Raw genomic sequence first — 20783 nt, forward strand, 5'->3', positions numbered from 1 at the left:
GAACACGCATCACACGCATCACACACGAACACGCATCAACACATCACATCACATCACATCACATCACATCACACATCTCATACACACACACACACACATCACATCACTAGAATCGAGAGAATAAAGAAACCCAAGTTGAGTCCAAGTGAAAGAAGCTGAAGCAAAGAAGGGACGGACAACAAGCGTCATCACGGCTGTATCTCCGTGAACGCGAGTACATCTCTCAATATCTCTCTCCTCGCCCCTCGACCCCTCGTCCCATCATCACCGATGCTCTACGCTTCTTTTATGCACGTGCGCACGCAGGCAGCGCAGAAAAAAGTAAAGAGTGAAATGAAGCAGGCACGCGTGTCGGGTATTGTAGAGGTGAAATCGCTTCGTGCTGGAGATGTTATTTGTAGCGCATTAGTATTGTACCGGCGACCTGACCGCGCCTCGCCTAGCGCCAAACTACGAGCGGGGCGTTGGAGTGTTTAAGGGTGATTACGCGCAACGACACAGGGGTGACTTTATTGGAAGCGCGCCGGTATGACAGTGACGCTCAAACGATAGGATCCGAGTGTGGGCCGGGAGTTGAACGTGTTTTTTTCCCTCCTACCATGTATATCGAAGGTAGGCCGGTCAAGATGAATAATTGAAAGGCATTTGGCGATTTATTGCGCTACTCCTTGGTAAACGGTGGAATTTTATTACTTTGCTCGCTCGCAAGGGCTCACTCGCGAGAAGGGATGGCAAATACATCGATCAGTCCCGAAGCCTAATGGTTTTTATTGAATTTCTGCCAACATTTTGTCTTGCATTTACTTCGGCGGAGCGGGCGGGGAGGGGGGGGGGCGCTCTCAATCTACTTATTTGGCAATTTGGTTTCATGGTTACTTGTAGTCTCAAGTCTAACGTATAAAATCTCTAATTATTTGATTAACGTTTCGTTACTATTGGAAGTAACCAGAAAGATTCGAGACTGTTCGACACATTATCTATTAACATTGTGATGATGTAACAAATTAATATCTTTAAACATTAATTATCAGCTTGTAAATATTATTCAATTAAGACATTAATTTAGACATGGATATGTCCAGAAGTTAATTAAAATAGAGAAATTAATTCAATTTATTAAGTAATGAAAGTATCTATCGAAGATTGTTGTATGACCCGAGAAGATGTTTTTACAGAAATGTTTTTACATTGATCGCAGTCACTTCAATTATATAAATTTAAGGTTGTAAATAATTATTTTAACGATTAGTTTAATAAATAGAAAGAAATTAAGTATTTGAAGCTACTTTGATTGCAATCATAAACTTCTGCATCATTTTTTAATTTTTATTTATTTATTTATTTATTACCTTATTCGTTTTTTTTTCTTCATGTTTTCATATAACAATACAGATATGTCAAATGTAAATATTATTGCAACGATATTTATATCTTAATATTATCGTACTTATACATTTCAATCAGTCCTTTATCTTAATTTATTTTACGAATGATTTAATTATGATTCAATTTTGTTAAGGCATTGTCTTGTAGAAATAGAGTATTATTGACAATATATATGTAACAATTTATATATATTATGATTTCTGCATTAAGCAGCAAGAATATCATAAGAATTTGAAGGAAAACAACGATAAATTCATCTCTCCTTGCTGAAGTCCCGTTACGGGTAAAAAAATAAATTATAATACTTTCGTAACGTATCGTACGATTTTATTACCGTAATAAAATTTTATTTTAATATATACCGTATTATAATGATGTATTCAAATTGAATCATAATTTGTTTACAATTTTTCAATAATTATTTTTAATCGTAATTATCGATCGTAATTATCAATAATCGTAATTATCGATTAAAACAATTGCAATATTTTTCGATTGATTAAAAACGTCGAAGTAATTAAGTCGAATCGTAATTATCGATTAAAACAATTGCAATATTTTTCGATTGATGCAATACTTGAATATATTTTTGCAATTAAATTTAGTTATAAATATGATGTTACGTAAATAGAGGAGAACAAAGATGTGATAATTTATTTTAAATCACTATAAATGTAATTCAGTTTCCAGCACGAATGAAGCTTTGAAAAAAAAGTGAAGATAAAGCCGTTGTCTGCTGTGCTAGCGCATGAACACGCACGCGCGCAATCGGCTTGCAATCTTACATTTACTACGCCTTTATGTAACTACATTTTCCTCAAATGTGCGAACATATAATTATTAACATGATGAAGTAGCAGGGATTCTTTGTAGAAGAAAAATGTGAGATCAATTCAGGCAGCCCACCAATGGATCAGCGCCATTGCCACGATTTGGTGTTGGTTGGCCCTAATAAGACAGGGGTGGTAAAAGCGCGGAATTCGCCTCATCGGCCGACGGAGAACCAACGGAAAGCCATACACGTGACAAATAATGATCGAATTAGCTGCTAATGTTTGTGCCGAAAATGCGCGGAAATGGCACTTTGAGAAACTGGGAGCCGGGTTCGGAGCAGCCCCGTGGGTCGCGCTAAGGAGCGGCGCTGAGGGGCGGACAGGGGTCGGAGGACAATGGAGGGGATCGAGAGGAACGCTCGGAAAAATGAGAACGACTGAGGCGCAAGAAGAAGAGGGGATTGAATTCGCTCGGCAGTTTCAAGCGGAGGGGTGGATACGCAACACGGCCACCCCTGTGTATAAAAAGCGCGTCGAATAATAGATTGCGCAACCCTCTCCGAACATCGGCGCGTTGGGATTCGGCCCGAGCCCCGAAAAACGCCTCCTCCCATTGCCAATGCATATGCATGGCTATTATGCACCAGATCCGCGGGTAAACGACGAGTAAACGACGAGTAAACGACGAGTAAACGACGAGTAAGCGATTACTCGGCGCAACCCTGATTAATGCGCCCGTTCCTTTCTCAAGGTCCCGTGTACCCGTGCAGTCGTCGTCATACTGTATATACGTGCAAGCGCGCGTGCGCCGTTTCGTTTACGGACTCTCTTGACTTTTGACATTAGGCCTCGTAATTGAAAATCTCGTCGCGGTTGCCGATTTCAATGCTCGAGCTCGGCTTTCGTCGCCCCCTCGTTTGCCTACTGAAATCCTTTTCTGTGCCAGGCATAGCCAGGTCATCGAGGTGTTTGCCATTGGTACTATCATTATAGCCAAGCGCGCGCGCACACACACACACAAAACACGCTTTGCATTTGATTCGCAATAAAACACATATTTATTCAAATATAGTTGTATTAAGTGCTGCTCGTATCAAGGTATTACCAACGATTATTTGTGGTTATACGTTCGCCATGCGTCTTTAATCTATTTTATAAAGCATATAACATATTCTATACGATAAGTGCATGGCATTGTTCATTATATCACTTTATATTAGGCTATATGTAACGCAACGCTTAACAAATATGTCAATGATACTCATTTTTCATATTCGGATAAAAATATTAAAATCTGCTGCGTCGATCTTCTCGCTTAGCGAATCTACATATTTATGTGTGTGTGTGTGTATATATATATATATATATATATATATATATATATATATATGTGTGTGTGTGTGTGTGTGTGTGTGTGTGTGCGCGCGCGCATCTCCATGCGTACACCTTAAAAGCTGTTTCCGCTAATTTTTCCGTACACTTGTCCCTTATCGAGAGTGAAACAAACGAGGAGCAACAAAGAAAATAGAAAAAAATGTCCTCTATATTACGACATTGTAAGGGATATCGTTAGAAATAAAACGAAAGGACATCGGTCGGTGTGCGCTCGACTACCGGAACCTCACGCAGACGCGCCAGCTCGACAAAAGCGTTAACTCCAGCGACGCCAAAACCACTTATTACGTATGGAGCACCTCGTCTGGTTGTGCAGAGTCCCGTTAAAACCGGCTCATTGTTTAGGGCCAGCTTGGAAACACGCTCGACAAAGGCGGCCACCCTGCGAGGAGTCTCCACGTGAAACTAAGACACGCGCACTCGACGAGAGGGGGGCGTGGATAATACATTGGAAAAAAAGGGAAAAAAAAAAGAACGAAAAAGGATTGCGCGGATGGGCGAGTGACGGGGAAGCGTGAGATTCGTCGCGACGTTTAGCCGTCGTGGGGATGGGAGTCGCGGACCTCGAGTGGTTGGATGTTTATCGCGGGGAACAATGGCCGATGCTTCCCGGGGCTTAATTCGGGGTCGGACGCGCAACCGAGTACGGCCGAAGACGCGAGTGACGGGAGATGGGGTTAATGGATGTCGATGAGTATAGGTGGAGCGCCAACGGAAGGATTGTACGCGAGCGAGACTTTACCTTTCCAAGCTGTACAAACTGCGTGAAAGCTTGCCGTCGAAGAGCGCCACCCTTCGAGTAGGAATAGCTTTTAAAATGAATTTATCCATGATAAGGGTGTGTTAGCGTTGAGGCCGATCGTATATTATTCGTCGTGAGATGGCGATTAGAAGGTGGTGAGGGTACTTTGTTTCCCTCTGTTCGCGAATCATGCTGGAATAAATAGCGTTGACGCGTTTGGGGTTTGAGTAAATAAAAGAAGGATTAAAGGGACATTATAGCTTTGCAAACGAGCGACTTTACTTTCCGATATTTTGTATAATAGCGTATAATAAGTGTATGGAATGGATCATTGATATCCTTAGCTGCTCTTCATTCTCATACATTGGCTGATTTTTTATTTTTATTTATTATTATTATTATTATTATTATTATTATTATTAGGCTACAACGAGCTAAATAGAAAACTAAATACGAGATTAAATCAGTATCACATAAATACGTATTAACAAGCGCTCAGGTTAATCAATGGATTATATTCGTGTAGGTTGCCGTTGTCTAGCAATGGGGCGAATATATTGTCGATTGAGTAAATTACTTAGAATGTCTATAATAAGTAGCATCGGAATTGTTAGTAATTAACTTTCCGTTAGTATTTTAAAGCTTTCAAGACGATCTATAGATGAAAGCTTTATAGGCTAAGTGGCATACCATAACGAGGAATATCATTTAATGGTAATATTGTAATTAAAATTTTCGAGATTAAGCCAAGAATTGAATGGGAAAAGGATGAAGTAACGCGACGACGAATTTTTAACTCCACTCCGACAGTTATACCGATTCCAATTATCTCGTCCCATATGCAAGAACGAATAAAGTACTCTACAGAGGCATTAAGGCTAGTTAGAATCGCGCATCTCAGCGGGGACTCTGAGTCGAATTTCCATCCGGTGGAAAAGAGGAGCCAGAACGTGCACCTTTCCGTATAATCGCGCGATCAAAATTGTCCAAGCAGCTCCAGGGAGAAGTGACGGTGTATTGGAAGGCGGCGGCGGCTGCTGCTGCTGCTGCTGTTGCTGTCCCTCGACGACAGACGGCTGCCGCCACTCGAGGCAACAATGGCCGCGGATATCGGGCCGGCGAATCGCAAGCTCACCTTTTTGTTCGGGCACAAGAGCTTCGTCGATTATCGTCACGGCACACTGATCGTATTATTCTCCTCTTCTCACTTTCGCGTATTCTCAATTTTTTTGTCCCCCGTCGGTGAGCGCCGAGCACCGTTCTTATCTCGATTGCACCGCTCGCTCTAACCTTTGTCACCGATGAGCAATATCGCTTAACTTGATATTGTCATCGGTCCTTTAGCGCAACAATGCTCGGTTATTCGATTATTTGTCATTTTCAACGCGGACGTACGTAAAAGACGTCGCTCGACACGATAAGAGTCAACGTGCTAATTGTCTTGATGAGATGATATTTGCAGTAAACTCATCACTGATTTGACATTATTCCTATCTCCTCGCGTATTAATGTCGAAAGTTCATTGTCCAATAATCCGGGGCTTACACAGGAATTTTGTGTATTATTCATCCGAAATATATTTATTTACAAAAGCAATTATATATATATATATATATATATATATATATATATATTTGTATCAACAGCAAAGGTAATATTTATAACGAGGTGCTATTTACCCTTAATTTAAATCCTTTAACACCAATTTTTATCTATCATTTGAAATATAAAAGACTTTCAAAAAGGTAAAATGACAAAGATGATATTATAAAACCTGAAATAGTCATAAATATAATGTGTATAATGCGCGTACTCCTCACGTTACTTTAAATTGAAATTATCGTCAAATATTTTATATTTATAATCTAAAATCAATTTGTTACGAAAATTTATGTAGCTTTAAATTAAATGTCCCGAATGCTAAAAATAATACAATAAAATGGAAGTTATTGGATGTATTGATTATAATTGTCGTTGCTTCACGAAAAATTTGTAAGTAAACATGTGAATTAATAGACTATATGATATGAAAAAATATCAGCAAAATTGAAATTTAATATTAAAAGGAATTTTTCAACTCATAAAAACATGCCTAATTGCTTTATTTTTAAGGCGAAGAAATATTTGGTAAAATAACTTGTTCAAACAAAATTTTCTTTCAACCATCTATATAAATATTAAATAGTATTAACAATCTAAAATAACGCTTTATAATATATAATGATTTCAATTAGTAAATACGATCTAAAATCTGTTGTTTTTTTTTCCGGGGGCAAAAAATGGAGATTTACGAAAATATAAAAACTTACAAGTCTAAAAAGTTACTCAATCTTGCTAAGAAAAAAAAGAAACTTAATAAAGACAAGATAATTAAGTACAAATGCTGCAAGTAAAAAGCATTTCTTTCTCTTCATTTTACATTCGCGCAATTTACCTAAACATGAATAAAGACAGGAGAGATAGAGAGAGATAGAGAGATAGAGAGAGAGAGAGAGAGAGAGAGAGATGTAGAGAGAGACATGGTGTGACGCTCGACAATTGAAATGCAAAATGAATCGGGCCGTCGTGCTCCCATTTTATCTCGATTTTCTCCAGTATTCTCTCTCTCTCTCTCTCTCTCTCTCTCTTTCTCTTCCTGACTGTTTCTTGCTTACACGCGCGCGCCTTCCAAACGAATTTATCCGACGATATCATTTGCCGAGGAGCGACGAAGCGTCGCGACGCGATAGTACCGTAATAAATTTACGCCCTAAGGAGGTTAAGCCGCGTTAGCTCTGTTCTTTATATTTCCTTGGCAGAATGAACCAACTTGCGAGTTTGCTCCCTTTTTTATATTCTCGACTCGTTATTTTCCCTATTTTTCTTTAGAAAGGGGCGGACAAACAGAGAGGTTGACTGTCACGCTGATATACAAACCAATCAAAAATGGCTATCGCAAAATAAATACCATATTAGCAATGTAAATTATGTTAGCTTAAATAAAAAATGTTTTTATCAAATAATAGATAAATGTAAATAATCGTTGCCTTAACCTTTTAATTATTAGATCCTTGTCGACGTATTAGTGATATTAATTTTAAATCAAGATGGTGCTATTAAATCGTACTTTATTATGCAAAATATGCTTATAAACATTTTTCTCCTCTTCATCTACAAATTTTAATTTAATCCCTATGATCAACAGCTCAATCATTTTATTTAAAAACTCGTCGAACTATATAATACCGCCTTTTCTAAACTTCAAATGTCAAAGGTCAGGTTTAATAATGAAATAATTATTGTATTTGATTAAAATTCATCTGCCTAGCTTATTAATTTTACAAATGTACTAATTAAACAAATAAGACAACGTATTGTTAATTGTTCCAGCTACTAAAACTTAGGGAAGATGTTGATAAAGATGTAAGTATTCGACAAAGCGTATTTCTCGAAAGCTCACGGCTAATCGTCTTAATCATTGCCAGGACGGTAGTTTAGTATTTTGTTAATCCCCAGCGATTTCATAGCGAATTAACAATACAGCCGCGAGGTGTGCTAGCGCTCCCTCAGAGAATGGCAAATTAATTCGCAAAATGCAGTTTTTGTCAGGCAGTCGAGCGCTCAGGTAACCGCTGGCCTCGATCATCGTGCATCCACCTTTTGGTCCAGTATAATTCCACTATTTTAAGACTACAAGATGTGCCGTCGTTGTCGTCCAAGGAGGGGAAAATTGAAGGCGCCTCACTGTATATAAATCAAGGGAAATTCGTTTATTTTCCCATCGGAACGATGGGTCGCACGAGCTCTTTGCATTTTGTCCTGCCGCGTACAAGAGTCTTTCTTATCTGATTGTCGGCGAGACGACGCGCGAAAGAAAATTGCTTCTCCTTCGCAGCAAAATATCATCCTGATGAGTTGGCAATGTCATTCCTGATTGCCAACTCACCAGCTCTATTACCTGTGCTCCCACTTTTTCTTTTATGAATTCCATGCGGAGTGAACATCTGACACGGAGACAGTAAAAGACTGAGAGAAAGAGAGAACGGGTGAGAGGATGAGAGGGACAGAGGGGTGATAGAGAAAATAAAGAGAAAGAGAAAGAGAGAGAGAGAGAGAGGGGGGGAAGGAGAGACAGAGAGAGAGAGAGAGAGAGAGAGAGATTTGGTATGAAATTACTTTGAAGAAATTCATTTGCCTATAGACGATTGTCGAAAACTCGTATATAATGTCTATGAATAAAGTGAATTTATATTATTTATATACAACCAGTAAAAGCATGTAAGTTAAAGCTTCATATCAGTTGATTAATTATCGATAAAAAAGAAGCGGGAAAAGAGGGAGACAGAAGATATATATATATATATATATATATATATAATCAATTTACCATATAATTAGGCCAGATATTCAATTTAAATAGTAAATATCCACTACGAGGAAAAAAAGATTGAATGAGATGAATTCAACGCGAGGATTTATTGTTATATTTCATTCGAAACGGATATTTTATTGCGAGCTATACCAAAATTCGTTTACTTTCAACTATTTTTCGTATTTGTATTTGTAGTCGAAAATATATTAGGATATAACAAGTTCAAACTATTAAATAAAAATTGTTTTCTCAAGTTTCTCATAAAATCTATAATGCGTTAAATGCAATTTGATTTACCAAAAAGATTATTGCAAATTTTGAAGAAAAAAAATGGAACAATTCAATTTGATAAAATATACTAACCGTTATTAAAGTAAGAGTGAAAATCAAATAAAAATAATATATACTATAAAGTAAGTTTTATTGAAAATAGAAAAGGCGATAAGAAGTAATAAATTATATTTACTTATGTTGTTGTATAGGATATTGCGTTCTTAATAAAGTAAATTAACTGTAAATGCATTGTATATATAAATTTGTTATTATTATTATTATTATTATTATTATAAATGTATTAAATATTTAAATATAAGGTAATTAACTTATTTAATAGATACTGTAATGGTTTGAAATAGAATAACAATGTAGAAATACGATATTAAATAAAAATAATGTTTATCGCAGACATGAAATATTATGCTAATTGTTAAAAAAATTATAATTTCGAGTATGGATAGATATACGGTAAAACGTATGATAAAGGCAAATAAGAAAAAAGCTTGAACGAGTGAAATTTCTTTTCGACATCAAACTTATACAACAAGAATGAAACGAAGAAAAAATAAGGAAACTAGGGAGAGAGAGAGAGAGAGAGAGAGAGAGAGAGAGAGAGAGAGAGAGAGAAGGAGAGAGAAAGAGTAGAATGTCTAGAGGGTAAAACGTCTGGGCGGAGCAGGGCGGTCCACCCCTAAACTCGCTATCGTAAGAAAAGCTGAGACGGCGCGCAAGTTACATAGTAAGGATAAAGAAAAGTAAAAGAGAAAGAGAGAGAAGAGGTCCACACCCCTGCCGAGAGCGTCAAGAGGGTAACGAGCTTGAAGGCAAAATCGAATGTGAGGCAAGAGCACCGGGCACGAACCTTAAATGTTGAGTTAGCGAGAAATGAGCGCAACTGTTGTAGAAGAAACAGAGAGAGAGAGAGAGAGAGAGAGAGAGAGAGAGAGCGAGGGAGCGAGGTAGAAATGGGGGAGGGAGAGGGACATACACTGAGAGAAAGAGAGTGAGAGAGTGAGAGAGAGAGAGAGAGACCGAGTGGGAGAGCTACAGAGGGAGGGAGAGAGGGAGAGCGAGTAAGCGCGACGGCATGGAGGGGAAGAGAGCGAGGTAGCGAGCCAGAGAACTGGGGAGAGATAGAGATAGTGAGAGAGAGAGAGAGAGAGAGAGAGCATCGGTCGGCCATGTTGATTTCACTGCTGTAGCATGGCTGCTGCTGCTACTGCCGTTGGCAGGTTGCGCTCTCTAATCTATAGTTTCACGACGCGTCAAATCCAAATGATGCTACAGCGACTGGCTACTTATGAATAATCCAACCAGAGATAAAACGAGGATACCTAATTAAGTATTATGTTATCGGATAGAAAGAGAAGGGGCTCGTAGTCTTTTATGTTTTAATTATTATCAGCATATTTTTAATGAATTTTGTAAATAATCGGATGCGAGTAGGAGAAGAGACATATATTGCCTCTGTCATTCTTTATTCATTTGTTCTAGTTAAATTCGAGATTTATAAGTGTCATTTATTGATAAACAAAATGCCAATGATTTAACTGAAATCAAATTTCATATTCAGTTGCTTTCACGCTGTAAATACTTTTACATCTGCATAAAGACTATATTGGAATATTTCAAAGTCAACAGTTGTATAAATTAGTTATATATTGTAAATAAATTCTCGATTATTTTTGATATTTCATTAATTGTGAGTTTGTCTGCTTTTAAGAGATAAAACGAATGTCAGATGATATATATTGAAACGTTATTAGAGTACAATTAGAAATAAAGTATAATACTAAATATTAGTAATAAAGACATTAAATTATTTTAATCTATTGTAGGCATATGTTTTATGACGCACAAATGTTTCGAATTGTATTGGAAAAAAAGTGTTAGTATATATGGATGGCAAGATAGAGTTATGAATATTTTGTTAATACGTAATAGTTATTATTTCAATGTTATTTTCTTGTGAATTCTTATATGAATTAAATTTCCAATAAACTTATAAATTTCTTTTCCATTGGTATAGAAACAAAATAATGCACGATAAATATTTTAGAACATACCGTAGATACATTTTAATTAATTATTTACAAATAAAGGTATCGATTGAAAATTGTATAAAATATCAAAGTTATATATACAGAAAGATATTTGAAAATAGAAATATAAATTGTAATTTCCGCGTAGCTTTTTCGATACGTAAATTAATTTTTTATGTGTGTGTGTGTGTGTGTGTGTGTGTGTGCGCGCGCGCGTGTGCGTGCGTGTGTGCGTGCGTTTGTTTGTGTGTGTTTGTGCGTGTGTGCGTGCGTTTGTTTGTGTGTGTTTGTGCGTGTGTTTGTGCGTGTGTGTGTGTGCGCGCGCGCGTGTGTGAAGTTATAGATCTAAGTGGAAAGAAGATTCTTGATAAGATCTATTTTTATTACCTGTGCCATGTTCCTAGACATTAACCCATTCCACAATCCATTGAGCAATTAAGAAAATAATATCCCTTTTTTTTCTCTTTATAATTCATAATTAATGTGTCGGGTCACTTTGGTCTTAATCGCGGGCGTTCACAAATTGCCGCTTTAAAATGTCCGGTCTCGTATGAGTGAAATGAGGCTTGAAACCTCTAATTATAGGGAAGGGAGTCGCTCGGTAGCTAGATTTTACTAGATACAAATATAAGTAACACGCGGGCGAGAGCGACAGAGAGCGAGAGCGCTGGCATAAGTAAGTGTCGAGTGAAGGAAAAGGTGGCATATCGACGGTAGCCGCCGACGGCTACTGATAGATTAAGATAATGTCGGACACATTGGTGCAGGCACGATCAAGGCTCCCTCCATTTCATGTATACCGATGAGCAGCAGCAGCAGCAGCAGCAGCAAATTTTTATGGGCCTACAATTAGAGGCCGAGGTGCAGCGACGGTAGCGAGGCGATTATTACACTTGGCCACGTGATCTCGGTTTTTCCATTTGCCTCCACTTATCGGGGGCTTTCTTCTAATAATATGTAGTTTTTTTTAAGTTTGGCTCCAAGCTTACTTACGCCAGCGTTAATTATTCCAACGACAATTATATTTAGTGCAATGCGTTAAAGAGAGAGAGAGAGAGAGAGAGAGAGAGAGAGAGAGAGAGAATGTTTACTAAGAATCATATTGTTTCAATGCTCATCTGTGTAATTGACGCAAAGTTATAAAAATGCTAAAATTAAAACTTTTTTCACTTCACCTTAAGATATTTAAACGAGAAAATGTTAATTGAAATACAAATGTCTTACTGCTTATATATATATATATATATATATATATATATATATATATATATATGGCCTTAATTATTCTTTGTGATTGCGTATATTTCTCTTGTTTACGCATGCATATTATATTTCATAAGTTAGTTAATAATAGCCGCGCGATTATAGAGAATTTAATTTATACGCAAACTGTTCTATGCAATTTAAGAACAAAAAAATGAAAAAAGAATAATGAGCCTTTTATATTTTACAGGTATGGTTTCAAAATCGAAGAGCTAAGTGGCGCAGGCAGGAAAAAATGGATGCTGCGAAACTTGGACTCAGCGAATATCGTCATGCGGCCAGCATGAGGTAATTTAATAAATTAAGCCAATAAAACGTGCTGTAATAATATAACGATTCACTTAATTATCAATAATACACATAATTATAGAATACGAATGAAAAATTAATTGGCAAATTTCATCGGTAATTTTGTAACTAAATGGCAAGTTCTATCGTTGACTGATAATTAAATGTTTCAATTTTGAATTTGACATTCAAGCGAATATTCGGAGTGCGCGATGCAAACAAATATTATCTACGTTTATTACGGACGACTAGATTCTTACTGTCAATAGAGATTATTAAATTCGCCGCTTTATTCATTTTGTAATCGGATTTATAAATATTAAAGTTAACACTTTGCGGGTGCTAGAACCACGGAGATAAGATCTCGCTGGCAAATATAATCAATTATTAAAGTATGCAAATACTTGAACTACGCTAATTAAATGCTTACAAGAAATACGCGTTCGAATGATTTAAAATTGATAAATGTCTGTACCAGTAATACCAGAAAAATGTCTGTAAGTGTAAGTGCTTAAACTTACCAGGGATATTTCATTTACGAGGAAAATATACAATGCAAGTTCGTTGATGCATTAAGTTTGTTGATTTTTCACCGATTAATCAAGTTTATTACGGCGAGTTAAAAAAATACTTGCATTTGTTTTCGAATAGCGTGCGTTAGGCGCTAAGAGTGATTAATCATTTTTTATTAATTAACCTTTTATGTAGAAATTTAATTATCAAGCTCCTGGAAGAAAGTCATTTCGTATTTCCAAAGGTCGCGTTATTATTGTCGACTTATGTCCTTGCGATACGCCTGTAAGTCTTGAAAGGCATTTTACTTAAATATATATAAGCGACAAAAAAGAACGGTCGTGGAGGGAGGCTTGCGAGGCCATTTGTGGCCAGCGAGCCTTAAGGTCGAGGACCGATATTAAGATTTACCATAACGCAAGGCATTCGTTTCAGCAATTTCCAAAAGTTCTGTTGCAATCTAATAATCGCCCATCGCTCGGGTATCGGTGTCGAGCTCACGGGGATTTTGGAAATTGCGGTAACGAGTGACTCGCGCTCCGGCTATCCGAGGACATTCTTATCCGAAGTATATCGTATTAAACGATACTCGGCATTTGCCAAATGTTGCAGGAACGTGGCGATCCCGGCCCTGGGCCTGCCCGGGGACCCCTGGCTCCACCCTACGGGGCTGCTCAACGCCTTGCCGGGATTCTTGCCGGGGCCGCACGCGGGCTACGCGAGCTACTTGACGTCCCCCAGGCGATTGCCCTCGCCGCCCACCGTCGCCGCCGTCGGCAACTCCCTCTCCGGTAAGGCATCATCCCATCCCACCTTATCGCGGGCTCTCATTAGGAACGGCTCACCTTAGCACCGAATTACGGCCCGATGCATGATAGCTTGCCGCCTATCTCCTTTAACCCTAATTTGACTCAACGCTCGTCGGCCTTCAAATTCTCCCTCCCACCGTCGTCTTCGCTCGTTTCCTTGGCCCTTCTTCCACTCAAACACCGATAGTGTTTATTATATTTTCTTGGCAACTATTCTATATATTATCGTGCGCTAATGCCATTGAATTGCAAAATTGTTTTCATGTTGGACTGAGCTGAGTTGCGAAGGGCGAGGATGAAAGAAATCCGTGATTATTTTACATGTATTATCTTTTCAAATCTATTCAAAATTAATGAACCGTGTGCTTTGTTGAAATGTTTAGCTGCACCACTCGTTCGAGATAAACAACTGACCGACGTGCTCAGACGATTATACCAGAATGTTATAATCGATATTCATCCGGAACAAAAGGTTCTCTTATTCTTTCTTGTTATTATAATCGAACAAAAGCGCGCGATCGTGCACTTTATACTTAATGTATATGTTTCAGTACATTTATTTGCATATACGTATATATATATATATATATATATATATATATATATATATCCATGGTTATTTCCTGATTTGCTTTTCAAAGTCAAATTTTGCATTGCCCGTGCATGTGGAACGTTGTGGCAGTTTGCGGTAGAATGTGTGCAGCTAAATTTATACATTTTCTTTTTTTTTTTTTTTTTTGGTTTTTTTTTTTTTTTTTTTTTTGGTATTATTTTTCGTTGTTTCTTTGTTTAATAATTATTGCTGTTGTTTAAATATAAATATTCATTGATGTAGTATGTAAAATGCCATTTTACGCAAATATTATTATATAATTATTGGAATGTGTAATTATAGGAATAGAAATGAGATTTAATCAGCCGTTTATGATAATTATGTATGCTTTTAAAAATCATTCTGGATTGTCGTTTTATTGGAAAATTGCATTCTAACCATGTAATTCGAATTTAAGAGAAACCCAATAATATTATTTACTTCATTCGTTATTGGGATTCGCGAACGTTCAAATTATTTAATCAATATGACTATTACATTAATATTAACGAATTAAGATTGTAATTGGAGTAGGTTAAACTATAATTACGATACGCTAATATTAAAAAAATTTAAGCAATTTACGCACTTTTCGGTTAGAATTTGTAATTCGTGGATTTTTGTTTGAATTTCCAATTTTAATTTTATCCATTCTAACTCGACGATACCATAATGAATATCTAAATTTACTTTAAGCGCAATAAATTTTCGTATTATTGAATGATTTCCATTAGTTTCAGGCGCATGCTTTACATGTTTACTACTTAGCAATGCCTTAACCAATTATATTATCATAACGAGTAATTTTTTTCAATGGCAATTACGACAATTTGAACGAAATACTGATAGCTTTTGTTGACAGTGAAACATTTAATCGTTTATGCTTATGTGCAAATAAGAGATTATATAATCATTAAAATCGAGTCAATTAAGGTTTTGAATGGTTGAACGAAAAAAATTTAATTCTTTCAAATTACGTTGTTTCTCGAATTAATTATGTCGTAATACGTTAAAATGAATCAAAGACCTCTAGCGGTATACAGTGATGTTTCGACTAATGAAATATGAATTTTTTAAACAATTCATGTAAAGCTATTCAGAAATTTAAATTTAAATAATCAAACAGGCTTTATGACCGTGAGAGAATGGGTAAGGTTTGACTTATCACAATACATTTGCTTTTATATGCAGTTTCAATATTTGCGGTTAAGCGTAACGATACCAATGTTAATCATTCGATTTGCTACTCGTGCAGTGGCGTTATGATTTTCAGGTGACGAATATTAACGAGACTCAGCCCACTGAAAACCTAGCGCCCCTTATGTTTTGATATTGTAAAGACATTTTCTTGGAATAAAACGAGCTACCTTGACACAAGCGGACATTATTTTAGAAGTGGCTACGGTAATCCATTCATTTATTTCAATTCCGAGTGTGGAAAAACTACACGTCAAATGAAGAATGTATTAAATCTCGTGTAATCGAGGCAGAGAGACAGAGAGACAGAGAGACAGAGAGACAGAGAGACAGAGAGACAGAGAGAGAGAGAGAGTGCGTGTGTGTGTGTGTGTGTGTGTGTGTGTGTGTGTGTGTGTGTGTGTGTGTGAGAGTCAGAGAGTGAGAGAGTGAGAGTGAAAGAGTGAGAGTGAGGGTGAGAGTGAGAGCGAGAGTGAGAGTGAGAGCGAGAGTGAGAGTGAGAGTGAGAGAGGGAGACGGAGAGCCATATTATCGATTGTACTATCGATAGTAAACGCGATTTAAAAGCGTTAAGACGTCAGCTCCTAACAAGATATATTCTGGGAGCCATAACCTACCGCAAAGCTCATCAAAGCGTATTGGCGCATCGGTGGAGCGCCATTAGGGTGGGTCGCCGCTTGTGCCAAGGTGTCCCCCGCTCGAGGAAATTCCAGGGGAGGCTCCAGCTACATCGGCATCTGTCTCAGGAAGGATTAACGATAAGCTTTGGCTTTGGCTGTTCGCAGGCGCACTGAGCGGAGGCATGGCGAGCATAGCCAGTGGGGGTCACGGCGTCCAACCACCGGCGAGTCCCCCGGGCGTTCAGGATCCGCGCACCTCGAGCATCCAGGCCTTGCGGATGCGCGCCAAGGAGCACGTCGAGAGCCTGAGCAAGGGCCTACAGCAAGTGGTGCGGGCGAGCTCGACGCAGCCCGGCCGCGACGAGACCTTTGTCTCGGTCTCGTGAACCCCGGAGCCCGGGTGCCGTCTTCTCGCCCTCGCGCGAGACCTCCTCGGCCTGCAAGCCCAGGCACCGACGGCCGACCGGCTCGAGTTCCCCTCGGGCCAGCTCTGTCTACAACGGGGGACGGCCTCTCTCTGCTGATGACCGGCACCCAGAGAACACGACGTTGACTTTTGCCGACGCTGACGCATCGCTTCGTCCGGTTTTTAAGTATTTGTTGCCTACTCTTTCAAGATTCCCGCCGCCGGGCTCGGGAGGCAGGCCCACCCCTTCGCCCCCATGCTCACGAATATAGAAGCCGTCGATAAGTAGATGGGATAGCCACGCTATCCACGAACTTTATATATATCTCATGTGCTTCGAATATTTTTTATTGGAGACAGATAAAGAGAGAGAGAGAGAGAGAGAGAGAGAGGGAGGGAGAGAGAGAGAGAGAGAGGGGGGGAGAGGGAGGGAGAGAGAGAGGAAGAGAGAGAGAGGGGAGAGGGGAAGGGTGGATGCTTCGGTGAGTCAAAACTCGGCACTCGAATGCCCGAACGAACGATCGTCGTATTTCGAATACACCAGAATTGCACTTCTGTCAATAAGCATTAATCTTTATTTAGGTTTTGATGTAAATTTCATTTCGTTTTAAGCGCATATTACCATCAACATTTGGACGAACTATTCTCAAGAATAAAAAAAGAAAAATAAAAAAAATGACACGCGTTCGGAGTGGATCGGATTCAGAGTGATGTAAGGCGCACGTGTAAGCGCTTTGATTATCTTTTGAATTCGTTTGAGATATAAAACGCGAAAAACTTTAATGATTCTTAATGTACTAATGCCTTAAAATTTAAAATAACCTTTTACTCATTGATTTATTCATCCTTTTTTTTAATCATATCTCGATATCATTCTATTATAATGGACAGTTTAATATTACTTTATCTAAAAAAAAAAAAAAAAAAAAAAAAAAAAAAAAAAAGTTAGCATCTGTCAAGCAGCCTCGTCAACTTTGACAATTATAATAGAACTTCATTTATAAATGAAATTATTCGCATGCATTTTCATTTGTTTCAATTCAATCCATGCAATGAAGATACATAATTTATTAATGCTCGTTCCCTAATGTTTGAATTACCGCCAAAAAGGCTGCAATTATTGGGACGTAAATACAAATCAAGATAATACGATGAAAGCCGAATTGAAAAGGAAATGCTACTAGAGTGCTCGAATAATAGAAAAATGACGAATGCTTAACGAGACTAAGTGGTGAAAACGATCCGCACAACTTGTGCGAATGAGTATGTGATAGATTGCGGCTGCGAGGGACTCGATGTAACCGACAGATGTGGTGGAATTATGTGACAACCCCCGATGAACTATACTTCCTGTGTTCCAACTACGAGCTACACACGTGATCCATGTCATTAGCTTCACGTTGTTTTTCACGAACCTTTTAACTGTAATTCGTTTATAATTATTGCCGATAACGTCCGTGTCTCTAATCTCAATAATTGAATGTAATACGTGATATTTGACGTAAGAGCTTACACACATTATGTATCGAATAATTCGTGCTCACGACAACATTAATTGGCTAAAATGCTTATTTTAATAAGAGACGATTTTTCATCTGGCAGCCGTTGCATTTGCTTCTGTATCTGTAATATAAATAAATTGTAACATATCTTATCGAATAAATATCATTTTATTTGTAACATTTTGTAGTTGGAAAGATGATGGTTGGTACGATAATAAAACTTTAATAACGTTTTAAAGGTGCAATATTGTGTACAAAATGGTAGTAACTGCACCAGTACGCCACCATATTAAATGAAACTGTGTTCCAAAAAAGTGATTCTTCGAGAAATGAATTACGTCAGATTTACGCAACTAATCAAATGTTTTATATTTTTGACAAGTAAGTGGAGCAAATATTCAATTACGATTTAAAAGCTTTTACGAGAAAAACGCAAGAAACGTAATTATTTAATAACAATTTTTTTTTTTTTTTTTTTTTTTTTTTTTTTTTTATAACGCTATTCAATGTTATAATTAAATTGAAATCGTAATAAGAAGAAGCAAATATGTCGTCACCAAATTGATTGAATTTTGCGCAAAATTTCTTGAGTGTCTGAGACAATCACCGATAAATAATGTAAATATGCGTGGCGTATTAAACTACGAGGATTCTAAACAAAAACAAAATTAAAAAAAATACAAAAAAAAAAAAAAAAAAAATTACGTCATTTCGCAAATAAAAAATACCATAAATATGAATACTACTTAGCGATGTATATCCCATTACAATTACGGGTAGTAATTAAAAGCGAGTAGAACAATATGCGATTCTAATTGCTGTAATGCGAATAATCGAGAGAGCAATTTGCAAAATATAATGAAAAAGAGTGGTGGCGATATAAAGATAAGCAAAAGCGCGAATGTAACTAAATCTGATTGTATGGAAGTAAGATGTAAGTCAGACAATGTAATTTGTTAGCATGAATAATTAGTATAGTGTATAGTCTGAATTAAACAGGAACATAAGCAAAAAAAAAAAAAAGAAAAGAAAAAAAAAGAAAAGAAGAAAACTATGAGCCATAAATTGCGTGGAAAGTATGCCGCTAAACTAATGAGCAAAGATGATGTTATGCAGTATTAATAAGTTATAAGATGATAAAGGCGTGTGTGCGCTAATAAACAATGCGATGACTGTAATGAAATTGTGGAAGCGCGACGAATTGCCGCAATTATTCGACCGATCAAATAAAAATTTCGACAAAAATTCGCACAGAAATTTCAATGGCCGTTTATATAATTTTAACCAACTGAAACAAAGACAAAAGCATAATTTAGCACCTGAATAAGCGGTATTACACCGTAATTATGGACAAAAGATACTTACGCGAGGTTTATTATAGCTTTTGTTTTGTTTTGTTTTGTTTTGTTTTAGCTATTTTGATAGCTATTAAGAGACAAGACGGTAAAATATTCGATTAACATTGTTCGGTATCATTACAAGATATTTTCAAGTTAAAAGCAGCGCAAAAATACGTATGTTAAGGAAAATGTTAGCGACACACTAGGCATTCAATTTGTATATAACAGCTCGTGATGAAATAAATTTGATGTACATATTTAATTTGTAAAAATAGTACTTTTACCGCAACCCTATCCTACATTCAGTATTGTGGCTGAAAAAAATTATTGAAGCAACATTAAAATTGATAGAAAGTACAATATTCCTTCAATCCCATTTATAAGCCAATTTTGTATTACAATATTATATTTGCAAAGTCTAATTCATGACCAGAATATTTAATTCGGTAGTTGAATTTGCATGAGAAAAAATCGGGTTATATTATCTTAATATTTTATAAAAGTAATTAGGAGCTCCTGATAATACAAATAAATACTTTTATTTCTACGAATTTGACAGATTCTCTACACTTGTCCGATAATAATAACAATACAAAGATTGTCCAATATAAAAGCAATGCTCGTAATTTTAATGCACAATGGATAAAGATTGCATTAAGCTCGATTAAGCTCGTTATATCGATAGATCTTCAATCGACGAGTTTTTCTAAAATTTCAAACGGGATTTAAAATTCTTTCGCGAATAGTAACGCCATACGTGTTTGCCGACGTATTACCATTTCAAAGAAGAGCTTCGATGATCAAGCTTTAATTAATTTCGTGAAAGTGTGAGCGGCTCGGCGGGCTTGGAAGGAGGTTGGTTAACGAATAGAGCGGTTGAGGATGTTTGGGGGGGGGGGGGGATCCACTCAAGAGCAACGTGGCGTCGATTATTTGGTTTTCTTTCGACTTAATTAAAAGACTGTAGCTAGAGCCAAAATAAACTGAGAATATTAGCTCTTTTGATGGTTGCAAAATAGATGAGAGAATCCGTGAATCTCAAGAATTAACTTCCGCTTTTTAAATTTCTTCGAAGCCCTTTTATGCTCTCGCTGTCTTCTAAACTTTTTCTTCTGGAAATTGAATGACCAGCTGAGACGAAATTAATGACTTTTATATCATTATACTTCAAAGAATTCTTTCAATTACATTCCAAAAAGAATTTAATTTTAAGTTTTACATCTTAAATAAAACAAGAAATTGGATTAATTAATGCTAAGGGTATTTAATAAATAAAATAACGATGCTT

General features: G+C 37.1%; 1 protein-coding gene across 1 annotated transcript in view; it reads left to right on the forward strand.

Moving 5' to 3' along the window:
• LOC105364236 (retinal homeobox protein Rx2-like) overlaps nucleotides 1-16960 on the forward strand; it is a 28313-nt gene extending 11353 nt beyond the window's left edge. The window contains exons 2-4 of the mRNA XM_011502123.1: nucleotides 12419-12516; nucleotides 13642-13820; nucleotides 16413-16960. Coding sequence (XP_011500425.1) covers nucleotides 12419-12516; nucleotides 13642-13820; nucleotides 16413-16633 — 498 coding nt within the window. The 3' untranslated portion in view covers nucleotides 16634-16960. The remainder of the gene's footprint in view (nucleotides 1-12418; nucleotides 12517-13641; nucleotides 13821-16412) is intronic.
• Nucleotides 16961-20783: the final 3823 nt, after the last annotated feature.

Source organism: Ceratosolen solmsi, unplaced genomic scaffold (assembly GCF_000503995.2).
Source record: "Ceratosolen solmsi marchali unplaced genomic scaffold, CerSol_1.0 scaffold43, whole genome shotgun sequence".
Classification (NCBI taxonomy): domain Eukaryota; kingdom Metazoa; phylum Arthropoda; class Insecta; order Hymenoptera; family Agaonidae; genus Ceratosolen; species Ceratosolen solmsi.